This window comes from Pimephales promelas, chromosome 21 (assembly GCF_988280905.1).
Source record: "Pimephales promelas chromosome 21, fPimPro1.hap1.1, whole genome shotgun sequence".
NCBI classification, from domain to species: domain Eukaryota; kingdom Metazoa; phylum Chordata; class Actinopteri; order Cypriniformes; family Leuciscidae; genus Pimephales; species Pimephales promelas.
In genome coordinates, this window is record NC_142789.1 from 29,891,290 (window position 1) to 29,913,362 (window position 22,073).

The 22,073-nt window shown below is 35.5% G+C and overlaps 2 protein-coding genes across 5 annotated transcripts in view; one reads left to right on the forward strand and one right to left on the reverse strand.

Moving 5' to 3' along the window:
- The window catches only part of prxl2b (peroxiredoxin like 2B), a 31,226-nt gene extending 15,514 nt beyond the window's left edge, over window positions 1-15,712 (forward strand). For 2 of the 4 annotated variants that reach the window (XR_016148693.1, XR_016148695.1), the window contains exons 7-9: window positions 299-404; window positions 13,510-13,613; window positions 15,597-15,712. Coding sequence is in view for 2 of the 4 variants with exons in the window: in XM_089125323.1 (XP_088981449.1) it covers window positions 299-355 (57 nt within the window). In the remaining 2 variants the exon portion in view is untranslated. Of the gene's footprint in view, window positions 1-298; window positions 668-13,509; window positions 13,614-15,596 lie in introns of those variants that run through there. The other 2 variants (XM_089125323.1, XM_089125322.1) reach the window with 2 other exon arrangements.
- mmel1 (membrane metalloendopeptidase like 1) lies at window positions 666-22,069 on the reverse strand. Its single transcript, XM_039673862.2, has 23 exons — window positions 21,913-22,069; window positions 21,091-21,120; window positions 20,506-20,568; window positions 20,255-20,416; window positions 20,082-20,162; window positions 18,501-18,596; window positions 16,921-17,039; window positions 15,791-15,856; window positions 15,576-15,710; window positions 15,389-15,478; window positions 13,573-13,709; window positions 12,570-12,663; window positions 11,022-11,150; window positions 10,343-10,441; window positions 9,593-9,676; window positions 9,400-9,503; window positions 9,244-9,302; window positions 5,621-5,740; window positions 5,331-5,464; window positions 3,755-3,820; window positions 3,477-3,572; window positions 3,043-3,119; window positions 666-1,345 (listed from the first exon to the last, which is right to left on the reverse strand). Exons 1-23 carry the CDS (start codon window positions 22,067-22,069, stop codon window positions 1,246-1,248), a joined length of 2,298 nt encoding a protein of 765 aa, XP_039529796.2. The 3' UTR covers window positions 666-1,245.
- Window positions 22,070-22,073: the final 4 nt, after the last annotated feature.

Genomic DNA, 22,073 nt, shown 5'->3' on the forward strand with positions numbered 1-22,073 from the left:
CTAATAATCAATAGATTATTAGAGTATGCTTTACAAGAAAATACATGTTACTTGATAATCTTGAGCATCAAATCATCATATCAGAGTGATTTCTGAAGGATCATGTGACATTGAAGACTGGAGTAATGATTTGATCACAGGAATAAATTGTAAAATAACTTTATGAACACATGTGACATGAACATTTCCACCAATGCTTTGTAAAGTATTAATCTAAACTAATTCATGACCAAACTGCTGCTTAGGAAAGTAACCTTGATATACTAAAAAAACGCAATTTCTCCGTGTTTATTTGCAGAAGTCACTGCTGCGATGGTGTTTTCACCAAGAGAACCGAACTAAACCGGAGGACTGACGCGTCGAAGATCTGATTCGTGTCCCTAAACATGCTAAAACATCCATAGGTAAGTGTTAACAAATGTACAGTCTGAGTTCCTGTATTGCAGCGGCCGGCTTCCTGACATTATCTGCTGGCTTTCACAGAAGAAGTTCAATTACAAGGCAAGGCCATGAATAGGATCTATTTATGAAGAGAGAAACACATTGTGGTTTTAACAGTCTTAAGGTTGTCAGGTAATTGTCAACACATGCCCGTTTTACGTAACGCTAAGCAAAGAAATACAGATCCTTCTGTGAAACGTACATTTCATTAGGATTTTTTGGGGGGGGAAAACAGCGCTCAATAGGACTCTTACCAAAATAATGTCTTATACCATAATCAAAATACTTCAAGGCTGTTTCTTATGAAACGAAACATGATGCCTTGACTGGTTTCTATTCAAACCACAATCGCGTTCGGCTTCCAAGCCTCCAGTTGTTGGCTGATTTTAGGACACAACGGATATCTTCTTGGAGAGCCGACAGAATCCAAAGCCAACGGAGGGGTTTATCCGTTTACATAATCTGATGTCAATAAACCCTCCCTCTCGTTACAATGTGTTTTCCGGTGCCAAAACTAATAAGGAGTCGAAAGAAACAAGCGGACAGGACGAAATCTCTGAACAGACGGTGAAAAAGCATGCCTCTTTTCCAGAAAAACAACACCCTCGCTGCGCACGTTCACGACGCCTGCGCTTGTTGGTTATATGTGCGCTTTTGAAAGTTCACAGTAGACATCTACGCAGTCACACATGTAGGCGTCTACACCGCGTCACCGTGTCTGTCGCGGCAGACTAACAGACAGGCAATGACAGCACGCTGCCTTCCTCCTAAAATATACACGACTCCAGGACCTCCGACGGCGGGTTACCACACTCGACACTTCTCCTCGGGGTTCATGGGAGTTCCTCGTTCACAGTGAAACGCTTCGGAAAAAGCCTCGAAGTTCTGCAGGGAACCGAGAACCCTGTTAAAAAAACAAAACAACATCCTTACACCCTAGAAAAAGTGTTTTAACCACTTTTAACAAAACTTCTGCGGATAATTTACTCACCCCCGTGTCATCCAAGATCGGCTTTCTTTCTTCAGTCAAAAAGAAATGAAGGTTTTTGATGAAAACATTCCAGGATTTTTCTCCATATAATGGACTTCAATGGGGTCCAAACGGTTCAAGGTCCAAATGGGAGTTTCAGTGCAGCTTCAAAGGGCTTTAAACAATTCCAGATGATGAATAAGGGTCTTATCAAGTGAAAAAAGCGGCCATTTAATAAAAAAATAACAAAGTTTAAGTTTTATAAGCTCAAATGCTCGCCTTGCTCTGTTCTGTGTGACTCTCCTGTTCGGACTCGTTCATCAAAATGAAAGAATCTTTTTTTTGAGTCATTTTTGTTCGTTGGATGCGCATCACAGAACAGAGCAAGGCGAGCATTTGAGCTTATAAAACTTAAACTTTTTTATTTATTTTTTAAATGAGCGATCGTTTCGCTTGATTAGACCCTTATTCATCGTCTGGAATCGTTTTAAACCATGTGAACAGTTTGCATTTCGCACTGAAACCCTCATTTGGACCTTGAACCGTTTGGACCCCATTGAAGTCCATTATATGGAGAAAAATCCTGGAATGTTTTCATCAAAAACTTTCATTTCTTTTCGACTGAAGAAAGAAAGACGTGGACATCTTGGATGACATGGGGGTGAGTAAATTATCAGCAAAAGTTTTTTTAAAGTGAACTACTCCTTTAATAAATGTCTGAATGGCGTTGCATTAAACAACAAAATCGCTGCAGGATATTTTGGCTCTTTTCTTTAATTCACATTTTGTTATATAACACTTTTCACAATACATATTGTTTTCAAAACAGCTTTGAGTGATTTCGTATCAGAGGACTGTGACTTTTCTTCATTTATGTTAAGTGTCTTTGAATCCGCTGTGTTTTGTGGATTTTTACAGTATGAAGTCACTTCACTCAGATTTTACCACATCACACGTTATATTATTTACATATCTATTCAAAATATAGCAAACTGGGGTAAGGAAATATAAAGTGGCTTCATACACTACTGTTCAAAAGTTTGGGCTCAGTAAGGTTTTTATAAAACTTCAATTCAATTTATAAGAAGAATTGGACATTTATAGTGTTGCAAAAGATTTCTATTTCAAAGAAATGTTGTTATGAATTTTTGAATAATCAAAGAATCCTGAAAAAAAATGTATCATTGTTTCCACAAAAATAAACTGTTTTCAATATTGATAATAGCAAATCATTATGATTAGAGTGATTTCTGAAGGATCATGTGACACTGAAGACTGGAGAAATGATGCTGAAAATTGATCACAGGAATAAATGATATTTTACATACATGTTCAAATAGAAAACAGTTATTTTAAATTGTAATACTATTTCTCAATATTACTTGATGAGAAACTTCTTTCAAAAACATCTTACATCCGGCAAAATTACGATTTTTGCATCGTCATCTGACAAAAAAAAACCCATAAATCTCTCGTCTCAGGGGGATATGACCCTGAAGGTCATTCGAAAACACTACAGGTTTCATACTAACACAAAGCTTAATGCTAAATCCTGAAGTATCCCTTTAATAGCATGTGCTATCTGTAACCTTAAGTGTGACTTGGACACATTTATTGTATAAAGATCTTGCCTGTATTCCAGAGGGCTGTGTGGGTCTGTCTTGATGGACTGAATGGCGTACTCAGGGCGGCACGCGCCACACCAGACCTAAAACACACATGAGATGCAATTCACCCAGTCATGTTAAAGTCAGCTGGACAGATGAACAACAGGGATTTTAAACATTATTTTTGACCTAACATACACTTTATGCTTGAATGACATTTGTAGGATTCTGCAAAACAGATTCAGCCTCAGATTTCATGCCTTAAAGGAATAGTTCACCCAAAAAGTAGAGTAAATGATGGGATAGTTTTCATTTTTAGGTGAACTATTCCTTTAAGTTTACAGCCATTTGTTTTCCAGCACCTGTATGTGTATGAAATGTGAAATTGACCTCGCACGGGCATCAAGGTGAACACATGCATGAGTTTTAAAGTGTATGTAATTCATGGTCACACACACCTGGGCAAAGTTCAGAAAGAAGAGCTGTTTATGATCCATATCCAGTCCAGGAAGATGGGGCTCCTCGCCCTCCCTCTCCACCCACTTTATATACGCCTAATATCACACACACACAACTCATTTTTAGATTTTTACATGAAAAGTGTTGCCGTGATGCTATGGGGTGTTTATTCATTTAGCAGACGCTTTTATCCACAGCCGCTTACAATTAGAAGCACAACGCTGTGTTTGTAAGGTGTTTTATCAGGTTAATAAGGGAATTATTCCTTCATACAAACCTTATAAGCTTGGCGAACTCCACCGTTATCAGCAATATTCTCTCCTAATGTTGTGATGCCACTGACCTGCAACAACACCAACGTAACATTGTTTATTAGATGTGCTATTATAGTAATTATTCATATTTTGATTGTTCATTTCAATGTTATGTTCTTTTATCATTTCTATTACTTTTTTACTTACTTATTTTAAATAAAATAGTAATTTGGCAACATTGCTATTTTAAGTACTACATCCAGTATTTCTATTTTCTTATATTTCAGCTTCATTTCGATTAATAAAAAAGGATTTTAATAGCTTAATTTTAAATTTGAGCTTACAATAACAACACTGTGCAACATATAAATCTCATCCAAAGTTTAGTTTGAGTTTATATTAAAATCTTTTAATTACAGACTTTGATGTCGTGACAAATCTGAGGACAGTTTGAGTTGCACGATTAATCGTTAAAAGATTCAAACACCCACACGATCTTCGGCTATGTCTATTAAACATTTTGACAAAGAAATATGATCTTTTCAAACACACAATATAATTATATCGTTCTTACAATCATTCATATATCACAGAAGTATTGGGAAAGAAGTTTACAGTCCAGGTATAAACACTAGCGATCAAAATCACAGTAATCACCGTTTGGGAGTAGCTTGAAGCTTCTAATAACGATTGAATCATTTACATCGCTACACCAGTAGGAGGCGACAAGTGACTGTTAAAAATGTATTTGTCATTGAATCATTCATTACAGAGATTCGTTAAAAAATTTTGATTCATCCTGTAATGAAACAAGTGAAGTTTTTATGAGTGAGTCATAAAAAAACTGTTTTAAGTTTTAAATTAAATTACATAAATTAAAATGAAATAAAAAGGACATATTTTTAAATACACGGCAGAAATTAACATTTTGCCAGAATCCCTGTTAAATTATACTATTTTGTTCAGTTGTCTTTTCAGAATCGTGGGAGAATCATGAATTTTGAACCCCAAAAATATCTCTATTTATCTAGAATTGTGCAGCTCTATTTTCTGAAAATCAATAACAACGTTAAGTTTTCCGAGAATGGACTGAACACAGTATCTTATTTACTGAAAAAATAATAATAATAATATAAATAGAAAATAAATAAAATCCCCTCTTAAACCAAAACAAGTAAAATATTAAATATTAATATTAAAATATAGTATTTCTGCCTAGAAATCCATTCATTTTTAGTGGCTAGATATTTATTTCAATTCAATTCAAATTTATTTGTATAGCGCTTTTCACAATGCATATTGTTTCAAAGCAGTTTCACTTCAGAAAATGTACATAGAAAAAATAAAAAGTTATTTTCGCTTGCCCAACCGGCCGATTTTTTTTTTTTTTTTTTTCTATTTTAAGTATGTTGATATTTTTATGTCAACAAAAGTTTTAATTTGCTCTGCATTTAATTTCAGGGCAGTGGAAATGCTTAGATGGGACCCAAAGCAAGCACATTCTGCAAGTGCTCCAAGTATAAACTTAATATCCGTTTTAATTGCTTGTTTTCTGAAGCTCACATTATTTCCATTGTACCGAACCGAGGTTCAACTCACATTTTGGCCTCCTGCGAGTTTCCAGCTGAACTTGCCGTACTGATCCACCATGCATTTAGACTGATCCTCGAACTGCTCGGCAGAGTAGTTGCTCCACCAGTTGTTCATGTTCCCATCCTTGTCGAAATTCCGGCCTATGAAAATAGATATTTCATTTTGTGGTTATTTTAAATGGAGAATTTATCCGTGGTATTTATTCAGCACAGAGTTGGATAATCATCAAATCCACAGTTTATTCATCCACAGCTAACTGATAATTAGTACAATCCATCAGATGAGACCCATATTACCGTGATCGTCAAATCCATGAGTGATTTCATGTCCTATAACCATCCCGATCCCACCGAAGTTTAGAGCTTGCAGCTGTTTTTCACTGAAGAAGGGAGGCTGGAGGATGCCAGCAGGAAACACTGAAGGAAAGAAAGATGAATGCATAGAAAGAGATACAATTCAGCATAATGCACGGATAATTGACCAGGAAATGTGTTTTTGAGAAACTAATTGAAAAAAAAAAAAACAGCTCATTTTAATAGTAGTAAGAGAGTTAACTTTGGAAACATTTACATCCCAGAGGTTTCAAACCATTTTTTTTGAAGGTCAAATGAACAAAATACACTGAAAAAAAATATTTTCATTCATCCAATTAAAACATCTATATTTTATAACTTGAACCAATGAAAAATAAATAACTTATCCTGACCAATAATTTCTATGTCTATAAAAACACTTTTTTTTAAAAAAACTTGGTACAAAGTAAATTTTTCAATTTCTCATTTTAGAAATTATTTATTTTCTCCAATCAAATATATATAAATTTAATTAAACAATTATGTATAATTTTTTAAAATAAATGTTAATAGAAATTATTCATTTTAAACAAACAAAAAGATGTGGATTTAATAAAACATGTATCCCATCAACACTATCGCCCCAGACTCTGACTTTCAAAATATTATATTTAATATTTAAAATATATATACACACATTTCATGTTCTAAAGTATGATCATTTAGCATGATATGTTATTTGTTATATTTAAAATATGATATTTGAGAATAGTTTGAAGTCGGTAAAAATATTTTACTGTTTTAAAATAAGACTTACTTTCAGGGAATGCATGGAATATAGTGTTTTAAAGTATGATAATTTAATATAATATAATTAAATTAAAGTTTGATCATTTAATAGGGCTGTCAAACGATTAATCGCGATTAATCGCATCCAAAATAAAAGTTTGTGTTTACAAAATAGATGTGGGTGCACTGTGTGTAATTATTTTGTATATTTAAATACACACACATGCATGTATATTTAAGAAAAAAAAAATATTTATATCTAAAATATTTATATTTGCATATCATATAAATCTATATACATAATATATACAAGCATGTGTGTGTATTTATATATATTAAATAATTATACACAGTGCACCCACATATATTATGTAAACACAAACTTTTATTTTGGAATGCGATTAATCGTTTGACAGCCCTAATATTCAAATTAAAGTTTGATCATTTTATATTTATGCACATAAATTATTTATATGATGCCACAGTGCTTTTTTGTGACATCGATCAACAATTTTCCAAAACGTTAGCATTCATATTTATTTACCCATGAGAAAACCATCAGTGAATTATGAGTCATGTAATGTTGGAAGGAGTCCATTATTCCACAAATGTTTAAAATGTAATTTCCATCACAGCATGCATGGGGATTTGAGATTTGGTGGATGACATTTGTCGTTTCTGAAGAAATGTCAAAAGTTGATGGACGTCGTGTTAGTGTTAGAGTGTGGAAAGTGCTTTTAAAGAGACTCATGCTCATGTAATGGTAATGGTGAACGCCGGATCGCAGAAAGAAAGATCTCTACTTTGTGCCGGCTCAAAATGCAGTTACAGCTGCCGCTCTCGTCTCCACAGAATGGCAATTCAGCTTCAAGTGTTTCCCAGATTGTCCAGGAACATTAAAATGTGCAATCTAAGAGTAATTATGGGGAAATTTCTCCCGCTGAAAATCTGCATAATCACTTGGCTTTTTGTAATCTGTGTATTAACCAGCGCTTGGCGTCCGCAGCCCATCTCTGGAAGCACAAGCTCTGTGTGCACTGGAGCCTGAAACTAGCTTTGTTTAATCTACAAGAGAAAAGCACTACAGGCATTAGAGCCATTATGACAATGCGCTGAGAAAGCGTTTGTATCGAGAGCCCTCAAAAAGCTTAGGAGAAATCTGACCAGAACGAATACTTCACCAAAGACAAAACACGTCTGCTTTTTTTTAGTTTGCAGGGGTGCGTTTCCCGAACAATGATGTAACTCGCTGCCATATACGATGAAGAAATCAACTAGCTAGTCACGTTCCAGGATTTTTCTCCATATAATGGACTTCAATGGGGTCCAAACGGTTCAAGGTCCAAAAGACAGTTTCAGTGCAAACTACAAAGTGTTCAAAGGACTTTAAACGATTCCAGACGACGAATAAGGGTCTTATCAAGCGAAACGATCGCTCGTTTAAAAAAAATATAACCAAGTTTAAGTTTTATAAGCTCAAATGGTCGCCTTGCTCTGTTCTGTGATGCGCATTCATGACTCGATCATTAAAACGAACGAATCTTTTCCCGTGTCAACTCGTTCGTTGAATGAACCAAATGACATGAAAAAAGATTCGTTCATTTAGATAAACGAGTTCGAACAGGAGAGTCACGAACGTGCATCACAGAACAGAGCAAGGCGAGCATTTGAGCTTCGTTACTCGTGTATAGAGAGCCTAAGTCCCTCCCCTTCCGGTCGACCACCATTTGACCTTATTTCGGAAAAATATTGAATAGTCAATGGCGAGAGACAACAAATATTTTGTTCTGGTTTGAATCGTGCCCTGAATTACACGAATGATGTTTGTCAATTTAAAAGATACATTTTAAAGTAACAAAAGTCGCAGTTTGATGGAAAACCGACTGTGAAAATACGTAATTACAAAGACTACAAACCCCAAAGGCGCACATTTTCTCTCAATGAATGAAGCTAACTTTACTGAGGCTAACGTCTGTCATTGTTTCTACAGTCTTACGTTATAATCGTAACGTTACGCCGTCACGCCTGAGTGTTTTGTACCACATGAGCAGCGGATCTCACTCGTTGTTTCGCTTCTGGGAGATGTAGTTCATAGATAAAACTAAATGTTACTCTTCTGTTTTATGACAAACTGCGACGTTTTTGACTTTCAGAATTATCTTTTAAATTGACAAACATCATATGTGTAATTGAGGGCACAGTTCAGACGGAATAAAAAGATAAGTTGTATCCCGCCATTGACTACCATTCATATTTTTTCCGAAATAAGGTCCCATGAGCCGGAAGCGGAGGGGCGGGGCTTAGGCTCTCTATTGCAGTGTTGCCCGCCCACATACCGCCTCCCATGGCCGAAACTGGTATTACGACACCTGCCGGGCCGGGGCTAGTAATTTAACAGGCTGACATCTCTGCAGCACTATAACTTGTCAAACCAAATTTCTTCTCATTCTTTTGATGCGTGTAGCTCATTTTTTTTGGGATATTTTAACCTCAATTCTTACACATGGCACCTTTAATGAATCCTTTTGCGATAGAATTAATGCTATATTTGACCATCTGGGGACTGATTCTCATTTTGCTTTGGATCCAAATTTAAAGGTGCTATATGTATTTTTTAGCGGCCTCTATCGGTGATGTTTCAGATTGCAACCAAGAGCGCTCGTGCTCGAACACACTCATGGTGCACGGCCACACTGAGGCTTTCAACACACAGGAGAAAGCGTCACACAACATGTAAACATTACAATATTAGGCCACTTTTATCAGCTTGACTGAACTAATGCTCGTACCATGATAACGATAATGTTATGGATATATTTCCAACTATATGATCTTACCAATCTGGTTTCTGTTGTGTGAGTAGAACGCATTGACCACAGCTGCACCAATAATCCACCTAAAACATTCATAGAGACAGAGAGAAAAAGCAATGACTCGGTGACGGGTCAAGAGAGGAAAAGGTCTTTTCAAGCATATATTTATGTGTTTCGTACATGTCAGGATCCACGGGCTCCCTCAGCTTTTTATGACCTTTCTGGGCTGATGCTGCCAGGTTTTCCAGAATGTTTTCAAAGTAGTTCTCCTCGCTGAAATTAAGCTGCGAACAGAGACATAACAACACATATCGTAGAGATGAGATGAGAAGTTGCTTTGATTTTGAGCTCAAGGTTCTCCGAGTTTGCATACATGTCTGTATTCCTCGTCTAGTTTCTTATTTTCCTCCTCAAGGATGTGGTCGGGATAACCGATCTGCTCCGATATCGCCATGGCCTGCAAAACAGGAGGTTGGAAAGCGAGAATAGCTCAGCAAATATAATAATATTAATAATAAAATCATATTTAATATATACTTATATTTAATATAATATAATATAAAATAATAATAATAATATTTACAATAAAAAAAGCATTATAGTAAACACCAAAATCATATAAAAATACCATAATTAATATAAAGTGAGATTACAGATCAAACCCACTTAATAGTGATAATAATAAAAGATAAAATCTATATACATAAAATGCTTAACAAAAATGGGAATTAAAAACCAAGTAATGTTGATATACAATTGTGCTTATAAATGTATTAATTTGATTAAAATGTTTAATTTTTTAACACAGCTAATTGTGTATAGGATAAAGTGGGGTTTTCCAAACTGGGATTTGTGAGGGAACGGCAAAGGTTTTTTGTTGTGAGTTGATAAAGTTAATGATTAAATTATAAAAATATAAAATTTAAATAAATAAATAAAAAAAATGTTTATTTTATTTCATTTGTTTAGCTCTATGTCATGTGACCATAAACCGTCATTAGAGAACCATAAACATGAAAATGTGTAAATGTTTTATTTTAAAGGGGTAAAGCTGAAAACAAGTTTGGGAATCCCTGGGATTAAGGAACATTTTATTTTATTGTGGCCATTAAAACCATCTTACCTTCTCTCTGGCCTTCTCCTTGGATTTTTCATCCATCCAGCTCAACTCTTCCAGTGTTTCCACATAAGCTTCCTGGATCTTTTTGATCAGTTCACCCACCTGAACAACAATAGCAAAAATAGCTATTATAGTTGGCTTATCATTCAATTAATCTAATTCAAATTATTTATAACATTATTTATATAATTAATTATAATATAATTAATTTAATTATTTATATAATTAATTAAATACAAATATTATTTTTATTATTAAAAATGTAATTTAGTTAAATATTATATAATAAATAAATAATCAGTTTACAATTTTAACTGATTAATCACACTAATTGTTTAAGGGAATAATATTTATAAAAAGTTTTTTTTAGAAGGCCTATGTCATTTTCCTTAATTTTAGATTTAAGATTAATTTTGACTTCATGCTGACTTTAAAATGAATAAAACTATTCGACTGTCCTAGAAATACTATATAAAGCCAAGAAACATCTTTATATTCAATGCAGAGTTACATAAAATCATCCCAGATTAAAAATAAACTGAGAAATCACTGAACCCGTCATTGGAACAGTCTAAACAATCCATTTGTGTGATTGTTCTGATTGTGTAAATCATTGAAGGAGGATGTTCCTGTTATGTCTAGGTGTGTGTTTTTAGGGCAGAGTTGGTGTTTTTAGTCTTACCATGCGTTTGCTGTTTCCAGAGAAGGTTTCCCGGACGTAAAGGGCTCCGACGGCGTTCTCCATGTTGCCCTGGACGTAACGGACACAGTCTCTCCACCTCGCCTCCTCTACTGTAGTGCCATGCAAAGCCTGAGTGAACACGCACACACAATGCAATGAAGAAATGGGCCCAAAATAAGGGATAATGTACATCCAGCCAGTTGACCAACACTGCATCAGCCTGAAGGGGTTTATTCTGAGATAACAACCGGCTGGATGTACATTACCCTGCTTATTACACGGCTACTTGGCACATAAGTAAATAAAGACATGAAATATTGTCGAATTTTTCGATCTTTAAACAAAACTTCTGCGGAGAGAGCAGCTGTAGCGCGGCAAGTTCAAACAAGACGGACATTTAAGGGATATAGTACAGTCATACCACTTACTACACAGCGTTTCGCCACAGAAATAATTATTGAGATTTTGATTTCAGATTGAACTGTTTTAAAATCGTACTTGTTTGTTATCTTATAACTCAACAGTGTACAAAACAATCGTCGCAAAATGGCAGCAGCTTCGTTTGTATGAAACAAAAAAGAGCGAGTCCACGATCCTGGATGACATAATTAAATAACTGTAAACAAAATATTGAGTAATAATTCATTTTAATATTTTATTGGCTCAAAACTTAAACAAAGAATAAACGTTCTTAGCAAGCGTATAGCGCTAATGTCAGTCACTCAGATGAGCCTGTTTTACCAGTTGTTTTTGGGGATTATCGTGATTGACCAATCAGAATCAAGTATTCCAGAGAGCTGTGTGATATCAGGGAATAACACAAATTGGAATGTTGAAACTGACCAATCAGAATCAAGTATTCCAGAGAGCCGTGTAATTTCAAGGAATCGCACAACTTGGAATGTTGAAATTGACCAATCAGAATCAAGTATTCCAGAGAGCCGTGTGATATCAGGGAATAACACAACTTGGAATGTTGAAACTGACCAATCAGAATCAAGTATTCCAGAGAGCCGTGTAATATCAAGGAATCGCACAACTTGGAATGTTGCAACTGACCAATCAGAATCAAGTATTCCAGAGAGCCGTGTGATATCAGGGAATAACACAAATTGGAATGTTGCAACTGACCAATCAGAATCAAGTATTCCAGAGAGCCGTGTAATATCAAGGAATCGCACAACTTGGAATGTTGCAACTGACCAATCAGAATCAAGTATTCCAGAGAGCTGTGTAATATCAGGGAATAACACAATTTGGAATGTTGAAACTGACCAATCAGAATCAAGTATTCCAGAGAGCCGTGTAATATCAAGGAATCGCACAACTTGGAATGTTGAAACTGACCAATCAGAATCAAGTATTCCAGAGAGCCGTGTGATATCAGGGAATAACACAAATTGGAATGTTGAAACTGTCCAATCAGAATCAAGTATTCCAGAGAGCTGTTTAATAAAAATAAACAGAACCTATTGGATTGAAACAGCAGGCGAAATGAAATGCCACGAGAGCTCTCCTCTGTTTGTGTTTGTTCCGAGTGCGACTGACCTTTCTGTAGTGCGCTCTCACGTCTTTGAAGCGACGGCTCATACTGTTGACCCTCTCCATGATGAGCATCCATGCCAGATAGTTCTGCAGCGTCCTGCCGAGATCACAAATGTGCAGATCATTCAATGCCGTGCAGCACAGAAATATGCAACGAGCATTTCTTAAATTCAGCTAATGTTCTTGTTGTGGATTACTGACGCATTGTTGTTATTGCTAACCGAAAACTTTTAAGTTTAAGAATTAAAATGACTAAAGCTAAACCTAAAATAAAAACTAAATAGAAATATATATTTTTTTTAAATGAATAAAAACAACAAAATTACTAGAACTAAATTTAAAAATGAAAACTAATTTAAAATTTGAATAAATACTATAAAAACTTAACTTTGGGTAAAGCATCTTAATAGTGTAGAGAAGATCTCCATAATTAATTTGTTCCTCAATATTAATACGGATAAATAGATTGCAAATTAGAAAAGCAGGGTATATACAGTAATCCTTAAGTTAAATTTACTACTTTTTAATACCTTTTTTACTACCTTTTTACTACCTAAAGCCCATATTTATACGGACTAACGCAAACACAAAATAGGACACCTGATAGTCTGAAAAAAATAATACCTAATTTTTAAAAAATAATACCTCTCAGACTACATTTAACACTTTTAATGGCCTTAAATTTGACAATTTTGATTTATCACTTTTTAATACTTTTTAAAACCCCGCGGATACCCTGAAAAGAGGAGAATTAGAAGAGATCTTAACGATGTCTTAATCTCAATATGAACTCAAATTCTATGCTATCTGCATTCATTTACTCTCATTCCGTGTCAATCATCGTCTCGTTCTTCTTTCTCCTTAGGATCAGCACAGGTGACCTTCGGCGGGACATTCACCATTTAAGTTGAACTGAACCTCTGACAATATGTAGATCTTCCAGATGGCCATAATTGAAGAATCTCACATTCTTCACGTGTCAAACAGCGTCAGCTACGAGCATCACCTGTGGCTGTGCTTGGACAGAACGTAGCGGAGCTTCTCCAGGTAAGGCGAGCAGTACACGACCATGGGCTCTTCTGGTTGCACCGTAACGGACACGCTGGACATGATTCCCTGGATGTAGCGCGTCCAATTAAAACCCTGACATTTCACAAAGAGAAACGAGAAGCATATGTGCTCTAATGAGAAAACAACGGCCATTCGGAGAAGTAGGATGTGTTCATGGGAAAGTGCAAAAACAATTAAGAACTGTAATACATAAAATTGACCAAATTTGACATTATTAGATTTATATTCTGGCTTCTAAAGGGATAATTAGTTAGTCGTTCCGAAACCCGTTCGTGTGAGCACCACAAAGCCGACGGGCAGATATCAATTATCAATGTTTACATCTGAATAAAAGCCTAAATTACCTGATCCGAGTCTCTTCAGAAAATTAGTACTAAACCACTCAATTCATATGGATTTGTTTTACGACCTCTTTATGAACCTTTTGAACCGTCAAAGTGGTAATTGTTCAGATTTCATCAAAAATATCTTCATTTGTGTTCTTGAAGATGAAGTGAAGTCTTGCGGGTTTGGAACGACATGAGGACGGGTAATTAATGAAGGAATTTAACAACCATCATTTCTCTTCACTCTTCAGGTTTAGATTGTGGGAAAGTTTGGGGTCAGTACGATTTTTTTTTTAAAGACATTGTTGTTTTTATTCAGCATCAAATGAATCAGTAAAGACATTTATAATGTTAAATGCATAGATATATATATATATAAAGGCTAGATGTCTTAAGGCGGAGTTTCTATCGTCATCACCGGCGGCCATCTTGTCACAGGCAAGCTGATGTAAGATGAGTGGTCAGCACGAACATCTTGACGGATTTACCGAAATCTTGACGGATTTACAAACGGTTTGGTTTCTTACAAACGTTATTAACGAGGCTATAATTATCTGGATGATTATTTATTTATACACTTATTATTCATAAGCATGCTGTGTCATAACTACATCTCTGACGTTTATAACAAACCAAACCGGTAGAAAATTGAGCAAGTTATGGTTATTTTAATAGTACATGTACCATTAACACAATGTAACGAGTGAGCGAGCTGCCTGTAGCAAGATGGCCGCCAGGTGCTGACGTCGACCTACATTGGCCAGCAGCGTGGACGAGATGTCTAGCCTTTATATAGATATCTATGGTTAAATGCACCAAATGATTTGAGCATTTGATTTCTGAAGGGCCATGTGACACTGAAGACTGGAGTAATGATGCTGAAAATTCTCATAGAAATATTTAAAAATTGTAGTATTATTTCTAGGGCTGTGCAAAAGTTAATTGCGATTAATCGCATCCAAAATAAAAGTCTGTGTTTACATAGTATATTTGTGTGTGCTGTATATAATTATTTTGTATATATAAATACACACACATGCATGTATATGTTTAAGAAAATGAGTTATTCCTATATAAAATATTTATATTTATATAATATAGATTATGTATTTATATATATATACAGAATTTAAGCGCAAATAATTCTTAAATATATACATGCATGCATAGGTATTTATATATACAAAATAATTATATACAGCACACACAAATATATTATGTACACACAGACTTTTATTTTGGATGCGATTAATCGCAATTAACTTTTGCACAGCCCTAATTATTTCACAATATTACTGTATTTTTGATCAAATAAATGCAGGCTCTGTGAGCAGAAGAGAAAACCTCAAACTTTTGAACAGTAGTGTGTATTAGAACAGCTTTTACTGGTGCAGTGAAATCCCTTTCCATTTCCTTTGCACTTACATTGAGGTTGAAAGCTTGCTGAAGTTCTCTCAGTGTCATTTTGTTGTAAAGCACGGTGATGTCATTGCGTTCTTCTGCGGGTGAGGTAGCCTGTAGCCAGAAATCAGATGACATTTACAGCACCAGAACGCATTTCAGACACTCCATTTCAGGTTTATTGTGTTTTACCATCTCCCGTTAAACTCACGTTTGCAATGTCTGTCTCCAGCTCCAACACTTGAGTCATGTCCTCCCACACGCGCTCTTCATCTTGGGTCAAGTTCCTGTCTTCTCGTGCGATCCTCGCCATGGAAACCATGAACTCCAGGTAGGACTGGCGCACCTGTCCACAAACACGCCGGAGGATCTGCTGATTCGTGTGATTATAACCAAAGCATTGAGGGAGAAAATGACACAACGTACCTTCTTATAATTCCCATCGCTGAGGTAATAATCTCTTGAAGGCATTCCTAGTGCTGGCTGGTCAACCTGTGCAATCAGAAAGACGCAGTTAAATGATGAAATCATCAATCACAAACAATCTTCTATTCGTTATCTGCATCGGTGCGGCGTGCATGAGATCATCTAATACTGCTCTGCTCGTAATTAATCACACTCGGTTTCATTTACTCATGCTCCAAATGGCATTTTAATCAGGGTGTATTATGTGAAATAAATTGCAATTAGCCACTGTGTGTTTTGAAAGGTGATGCGCCACTGAAACAACCAATCTATCAAACCGACAAGTACTGATGTGATTACGGGCATCATAACGCAATACCATGCTACTTTGATATTATACACTATGATGCTGAATGACTACCATACTCTTTAAATGTACATCCAAAATCATGGTATTGCATATAGGTACAGAAAACCATAGTAGCATCATCATACACGTCCAAAAGACTATGGTAGTAGTATGTGATAAACATGGTGTTTCAATTGTACATACAGTAACCAAATGGTGTTATCATATACATAGGGGCTAACGACAAATTAATACAATATAATTAAGATACAAGCAGTGATAATAAAAAAAAAACAGTGCTTTTCGGGTTTTTCAGTGGTTTTCAGCGACAGAAATGTAATTAAGTAAGCAAATATAAAATAACACTGCATAGACTTCATTATTATAAATTAAACATCCCTAATGAAGTTACAAAAGTTATTCAGTCTAGAGCAGTGAGTGATTTTTTTTCTTCATCCTTTGTTTGATTAACATTTGAAACACAGACAGAAGCAAAAATATTAGGCTGCTGTCACTTTAAGAGTGAATCCACAGATCTACTCGTTTAATTTTACGTTTAATTAAGACTATGTTTATTAGCATACTCGCTATTTTTACATTATTTTGTGTGAATTTATCCACCCAAGTGCAAGAAGGCATGAAAGAGAGCTCAGTTTAGTAACTTATTCACACTTTGTCTTTCTGACGCGCTTTGAAAACATGGAAATACGATCATATGTCCAAAAACATGGTAGAAGTAGTACTATGAGTTTTTTGCTAGTCATATATAAATGTAAATTATTCAGGATGTTCAACAACTTACATGGATAATGTAGCGGCTGGAGTCGCGATCATCTGGCCACACAAACATCTCAAGCACGGCCTTCTTATTGTACCGAGCGTTCAGAATCGCCAGTGTGTCCTCCAGGCTCCACGCTTGCTCTGTAACATCGAAGTTTTGTGGCTTTTAGTCCATGTCTGTTTACTTTGAGGCAATCTATATGTTTTACAACTACTACATAAGTATGACTTTCGAGAAATACCGAAAAATACTGGTAAACATCCAGCGCGATCTGTGTAGTTCGATTCGTGAACAAGTGAGTCGATTCTTATGAACAGATTTGTTGCCAGTTTGAATCAGCGCGATCTGTTTAGTTCGCTTCGTGAATGAATGAGTCTATTCTTATGAACAGATTTGTTACCAGTTTGAATCAGCCTGAATGAATCTGTAAGTATGGCAAGTGAATCCAACTGCAGTTGCTTTTTAATAGTTTAGTTAGGAAAACCCGTTCTTTTCCGTGCTGCGTTGTTTTATATTCATGTTATAGCACCATTAGTCATTTGATAATGCAGTGAAATGAATTGTCAGTTTAATTCTTTGCCAAGGAAAATAAATACTAAGACCTTGTCTCATATTTCACTAAAAAGAACAATCCTCTCAATCTGTCCTACCTCGCCTTTCTTTGTCATTAGGAAATAAATCAAAACGAGAAAGAAAATTGCATTTGTAAACCTATTTTAATGGATCTTGCAACGTGAAATCATTTAAATACACTTTTCTAGCATGTGATTCATCAGTGCAGGTTTTCCAATGAAAACAAATCTATTTTACTCTGAAATGACTGTACTTTTCAGCCAGCTTTCTCATTTGTGATTGTGAGTGACTCCATTCTCCATTTCACAATCCAGTTAATTCCCAATGGACACAATCAGTTGTTTCACATAGAAATGCATCACATTCTGGAAGTAAAAATAAGCTGCAAACACTGTTTCAATGACTTTAATAACCACAAATGATGCCAAGAGACTGCATTGCCCATCATCGCTGGTCAATTTCTCTTTTATTAAAAATTCTGGGAAGAAACTAATTAAAAAGAATATACCAATAAATCCCAGTGTACCAAATTGCCTTTTGTTGATGGATACTAGATGCAGTAAAACATGATAACAGGCTGGTTTTCCAAAACCCAATTCTGGTTTAACGTCTCAACCAGCATTAATTACCTCTCAGTTGCTTTAAAGACACATAATAAATCTGTCAGCAAAGGCCAGAGTGTGTGTTTTGGTTGATGTCTGCATGTGTAGATTTCATTCCAGCAATCTTCTCCTATTACATTTAATTATTCTGCCCTCTCTCAAGGTCTGTAATGAGCGCCAATAATGATGGCGGGTCGCAGTCTCGTCCTCTCACCCTCCTATATCTCCCTCTACACATGACAGATGAGCAGGACGGCCACTGCTGTGTGAAACCGCTGGACTTTCCCATCAGTCCAGTGCCTTATCCTTATCTACACCCAGCGACAGCGCGGCTGGAGCGGTTGCATTTATCCCATTTAGATAAGCTCAAGATGCTGCCATTCTCTGCGCGAGTGAATTAGAGACGGCCTGCGCTATCTCCAGTACCTGATGTGCCGTTCCAGACCTCAGACGCCACGGGCCAGTCGCCAATACTGTCAATGAGGCCAAGAAGAGGCTGCGAGTCGCGCTGCTCGATCAGAACTGCAGGGGGAAGCAGAGAGACGAGGCCAAGTCGGTTCAAATCAGTTCACTTTTAAAGACTTTTGCTAATTTACTCACCCCCATGTCATCCAAGATGTCCATGTCTTTCGTTTTTCAGTCAAAAAGAAATTAAGGTTTTTAATGAAAACATTCCAGGATTTTTCTCCATATAATGGACTTCAATGGGGTCCAAAAAGTTCAAGGTTCTAATGAGAGTTTCAGTGCAGCTTTAAACGACACCAGACGATGAATAAGGGTCTTATCGAGCGAAACGAGCAGCCATTTCAAAAATAAATACAAAAGTTTAAGTTTTATAAGCACAAATGCTCGCCTTGCTCGACTCTCCTGTTCGAACTCGTTCATCAAAATTAAAAAAAATGAACAAAATGACTCGAAAAAAGATTTGTTCATTTTGATGAACGAGTTCGAACAGGAGTAACGAACGCGCATCAGTGAACAGAGCAATAAAACTTAAACTTTTGTATTATTTTTTTTAAATGAGCGATCGTTTTGCTAGATACGACCCTTATTCATCATCTGGTGTCGTTTAAAGCCCTTTGAAGCTGCACTGAAACTCTCATTTCTCAAGTCCATTATATGGAGAAAAATCCTGGAATGTTTTCATCAAAAACCTTCATTTCTTTTCGACTGAAGAAAGAAAGACATGGACATCTTGGATGACATGGGGGCGAGTAAATTATCAGCAAAAGTTTTTTTTTTTAAGTGAACTACTCCTTTAATAGTCATAGTTTTAGTAAACTATAGTAAGTAACCAGCTTTGAGATTTATCATAACATTACAGTGTTTAATTCAAAGCCATTTGAACTCAACCCATAAAGCATTGCTAAAAATGTGCAATATAATAGATCACATTGATGTACTGTATAAAATATGCGTTCAATTAAGTTTTTCACAAACAAATACAAATGAGAATGCCATGAAACTCCATCATGTCATCTGCATTTGTGGAATTGGACTCTATATGTGTAAAATAATTCAGGTAACACTTTACAATAAGGTTCATTAGTTAATGTATTTACTGACATGCACTAACCATGAGCAATACATTTGTTACTGCATTTGTTCATCTTTGTTAATGTTAGTTCATGAAAATACAGCTTTTCATTGTTTGTTCATGTTAGTTCACGGTGCATTAACTAATGTTAACAAGATATTAATCAAGTATTAGTAAATGTTGAAAATAACATTAACAAAGATTAACAAATGCTGTAGATGTGCTATTCATTATTAGTTCATATTAACTAATGTGGTTAACTAATGTTAACTAACGAACCTTATTGTAAAGTGTTACCATAATTCATTTTCGATGTTGTAAATGAAACGATTGTAGCATGTTTTACAAGAAAATACAGTTTCAGTTTTTCTAGTGTTCTAGTTTAATTCAATGTGTAAATCCTATTTTTTTACAAGTGGTGGCAAATCACAATAGAAACAACGTCGATGATCCCAGTGGTGTGTACTCACTCTCGTTCATGCATGAGCTGTAGAGCGTTTTGGCTTTCTTGAAGGCCTCTCTGTCATCCTTACTCTCCATCTCCAGAACTCCTGTGAGATAATGAACCAGCACCAACAAGACGAAACTGTTTAAAAGAAAGGACACTCGTGGTGTTTGTGTGAAGCTGACGTAAGTAACCCACCCTTGAGCACAATCTCCAGCTCGTCTCTCAGGATATTGAACACGCTGTGGAGCGAGCTGGTTTCGGGAATGACGTGCCGCTCGATCCAGCCTCCACATGCGTACTGATAGAAGTTCTGGCACGGCTCCACGCTGGGGTCCATGTTCTGGAGCAGTCGGGCCGCTGTGGTGTTGACATGAATCAGGAAATGATTTCACATCTCGAATATAACTTTGGCCATGGCATATAAAAGGAAAGCGTTCAGACATTACCGGCAGTGACACACTGTGGGGTTGTACAGACATTGCTGTCAGCTTTTGATGGATATTTCAGCCCTGTTGTGTTGTGATGTGGTGAGATAAACAACACAACTGAGGTTAATGTCTGACTGAGATCATGTGACGTAATCCACTCAAAAGTCCAGCTCTATAGTCAGAGCTTATCGCTTCAGCTTAACACTGCATGTAATATAATGCAATTTATTGAAATAAAGCTTCAGTTGTTCGCTCACTTACCAAAAGTTAGCCTTGAGAAATAAATTTTGTAAACCTCACACTGTAGGGCTGTCAAACGATTAATCGCGATTAATCGCATCCAAAATAAAAGTTTGTGTTTACATAATATATGTGGGTGCACTGTGTATAATTATTTTATATTTACCCCACATATATTATGTAAACACAAACTTTTATTTTGGATGCGATTAATCGCGATTAATCGATTAACAGCCCTGTGCGCAAATATATTGTACAGTATATGGAGTGATTATACAGAATTTATGGCAGGGCAAAAAACAGCAAATCTAAATGAACGGTGTGGATAAAAATATTTATGATCAACTTAACAGCATACTCTACCTTTTGAAGATTCATTTATGTTAAAACGCTCTGAAATATAAAAAGAAAATACAACATCTCAAAGAATATAATTGGATGTGAGAACCATTTGCCTAATTCCACATTTTATATTTATGCGAAAATTTATGAGATCCGATTACTTACGTTGTGCTACATATATATATATATATATTAGGGCTGTGCAAACGTTAATTGCGATTAATCGCATCCAAAATAAAAGTCTGTGTGTACATAATATATTTGTGTGTGCTGTATATAAATATTTTGTATATATAAATACCTATGCATGCATGTATATATTTAAGAATTATTTGCGCTTAAATTCTGTATATATATATATATATATATATACATAATCTATATTATATAAATATAAATATTTTATATATGAATAACACATTTTCTTAAATATATACATGCATGTGTGTGTATTTATATATAAAAAATAATTATATACAGCACACACAAATATATAATGTAAACACAGACTTTTATTTTGGATGCGATTATTTGCAATTAATTTTTGCACATATATATACGTTTAAAAAAATATATATATATACGTTTTGATATACATTTATTTATGTTATATATTATATAATATATAATTAATTTAATATATATATATAATATTATTTAAATAAATATACAAAAACAATCCTAGAATTTTTATATAATTCATTAATCATTCTGGTTTTCTAGAAAGTTCTTCAAAAGAACGGTTTCACCGAGCTGCTCCACGTGGGCTAAAAATGAATAAACGCGGGATATTTATTTTTGTGAGTGTTTTGAATGTGATATTGTGATCGTGACGCGTCCCACCTCTCAGAGCGGAAGTGTAGAGCACTGTGAGTCCAGCCAGAGCACAGCCCATCAGAAGAACAATGACGGACAGTCCGATCTCCACCACAGTCCAGCGATGCTTCCGCGGTTTAGTGCTTTTCTCCATGATATCCATTTGGCTCTCTGATTTTCCCATTCTC

Bases quoted from the DNA above. Each gene is read 5' to 3' on its own strand.
- mmel1 (XM_039673862.2), bottom strand. From the start codon at position 22,069: ATGGGAAAATCAGAGAGCCAAATGGATATCATGGAGAAAAGCACTAAA. The intron at 9,504-9,592 runs GTATGCAAACTC...CTCTGTTCGCAG, and splicing joins TAGACGAGGAATACAGACAT to CTTAATTTCAGCGAGGAGAA. The intron at 3,573-3,754 runs GTTTGTATGAAG...GTGTGATATTAG, and splicing joins GAGTTCGCCAAGCTTATAAG to GCGTATATAAAGTGGGTGGA.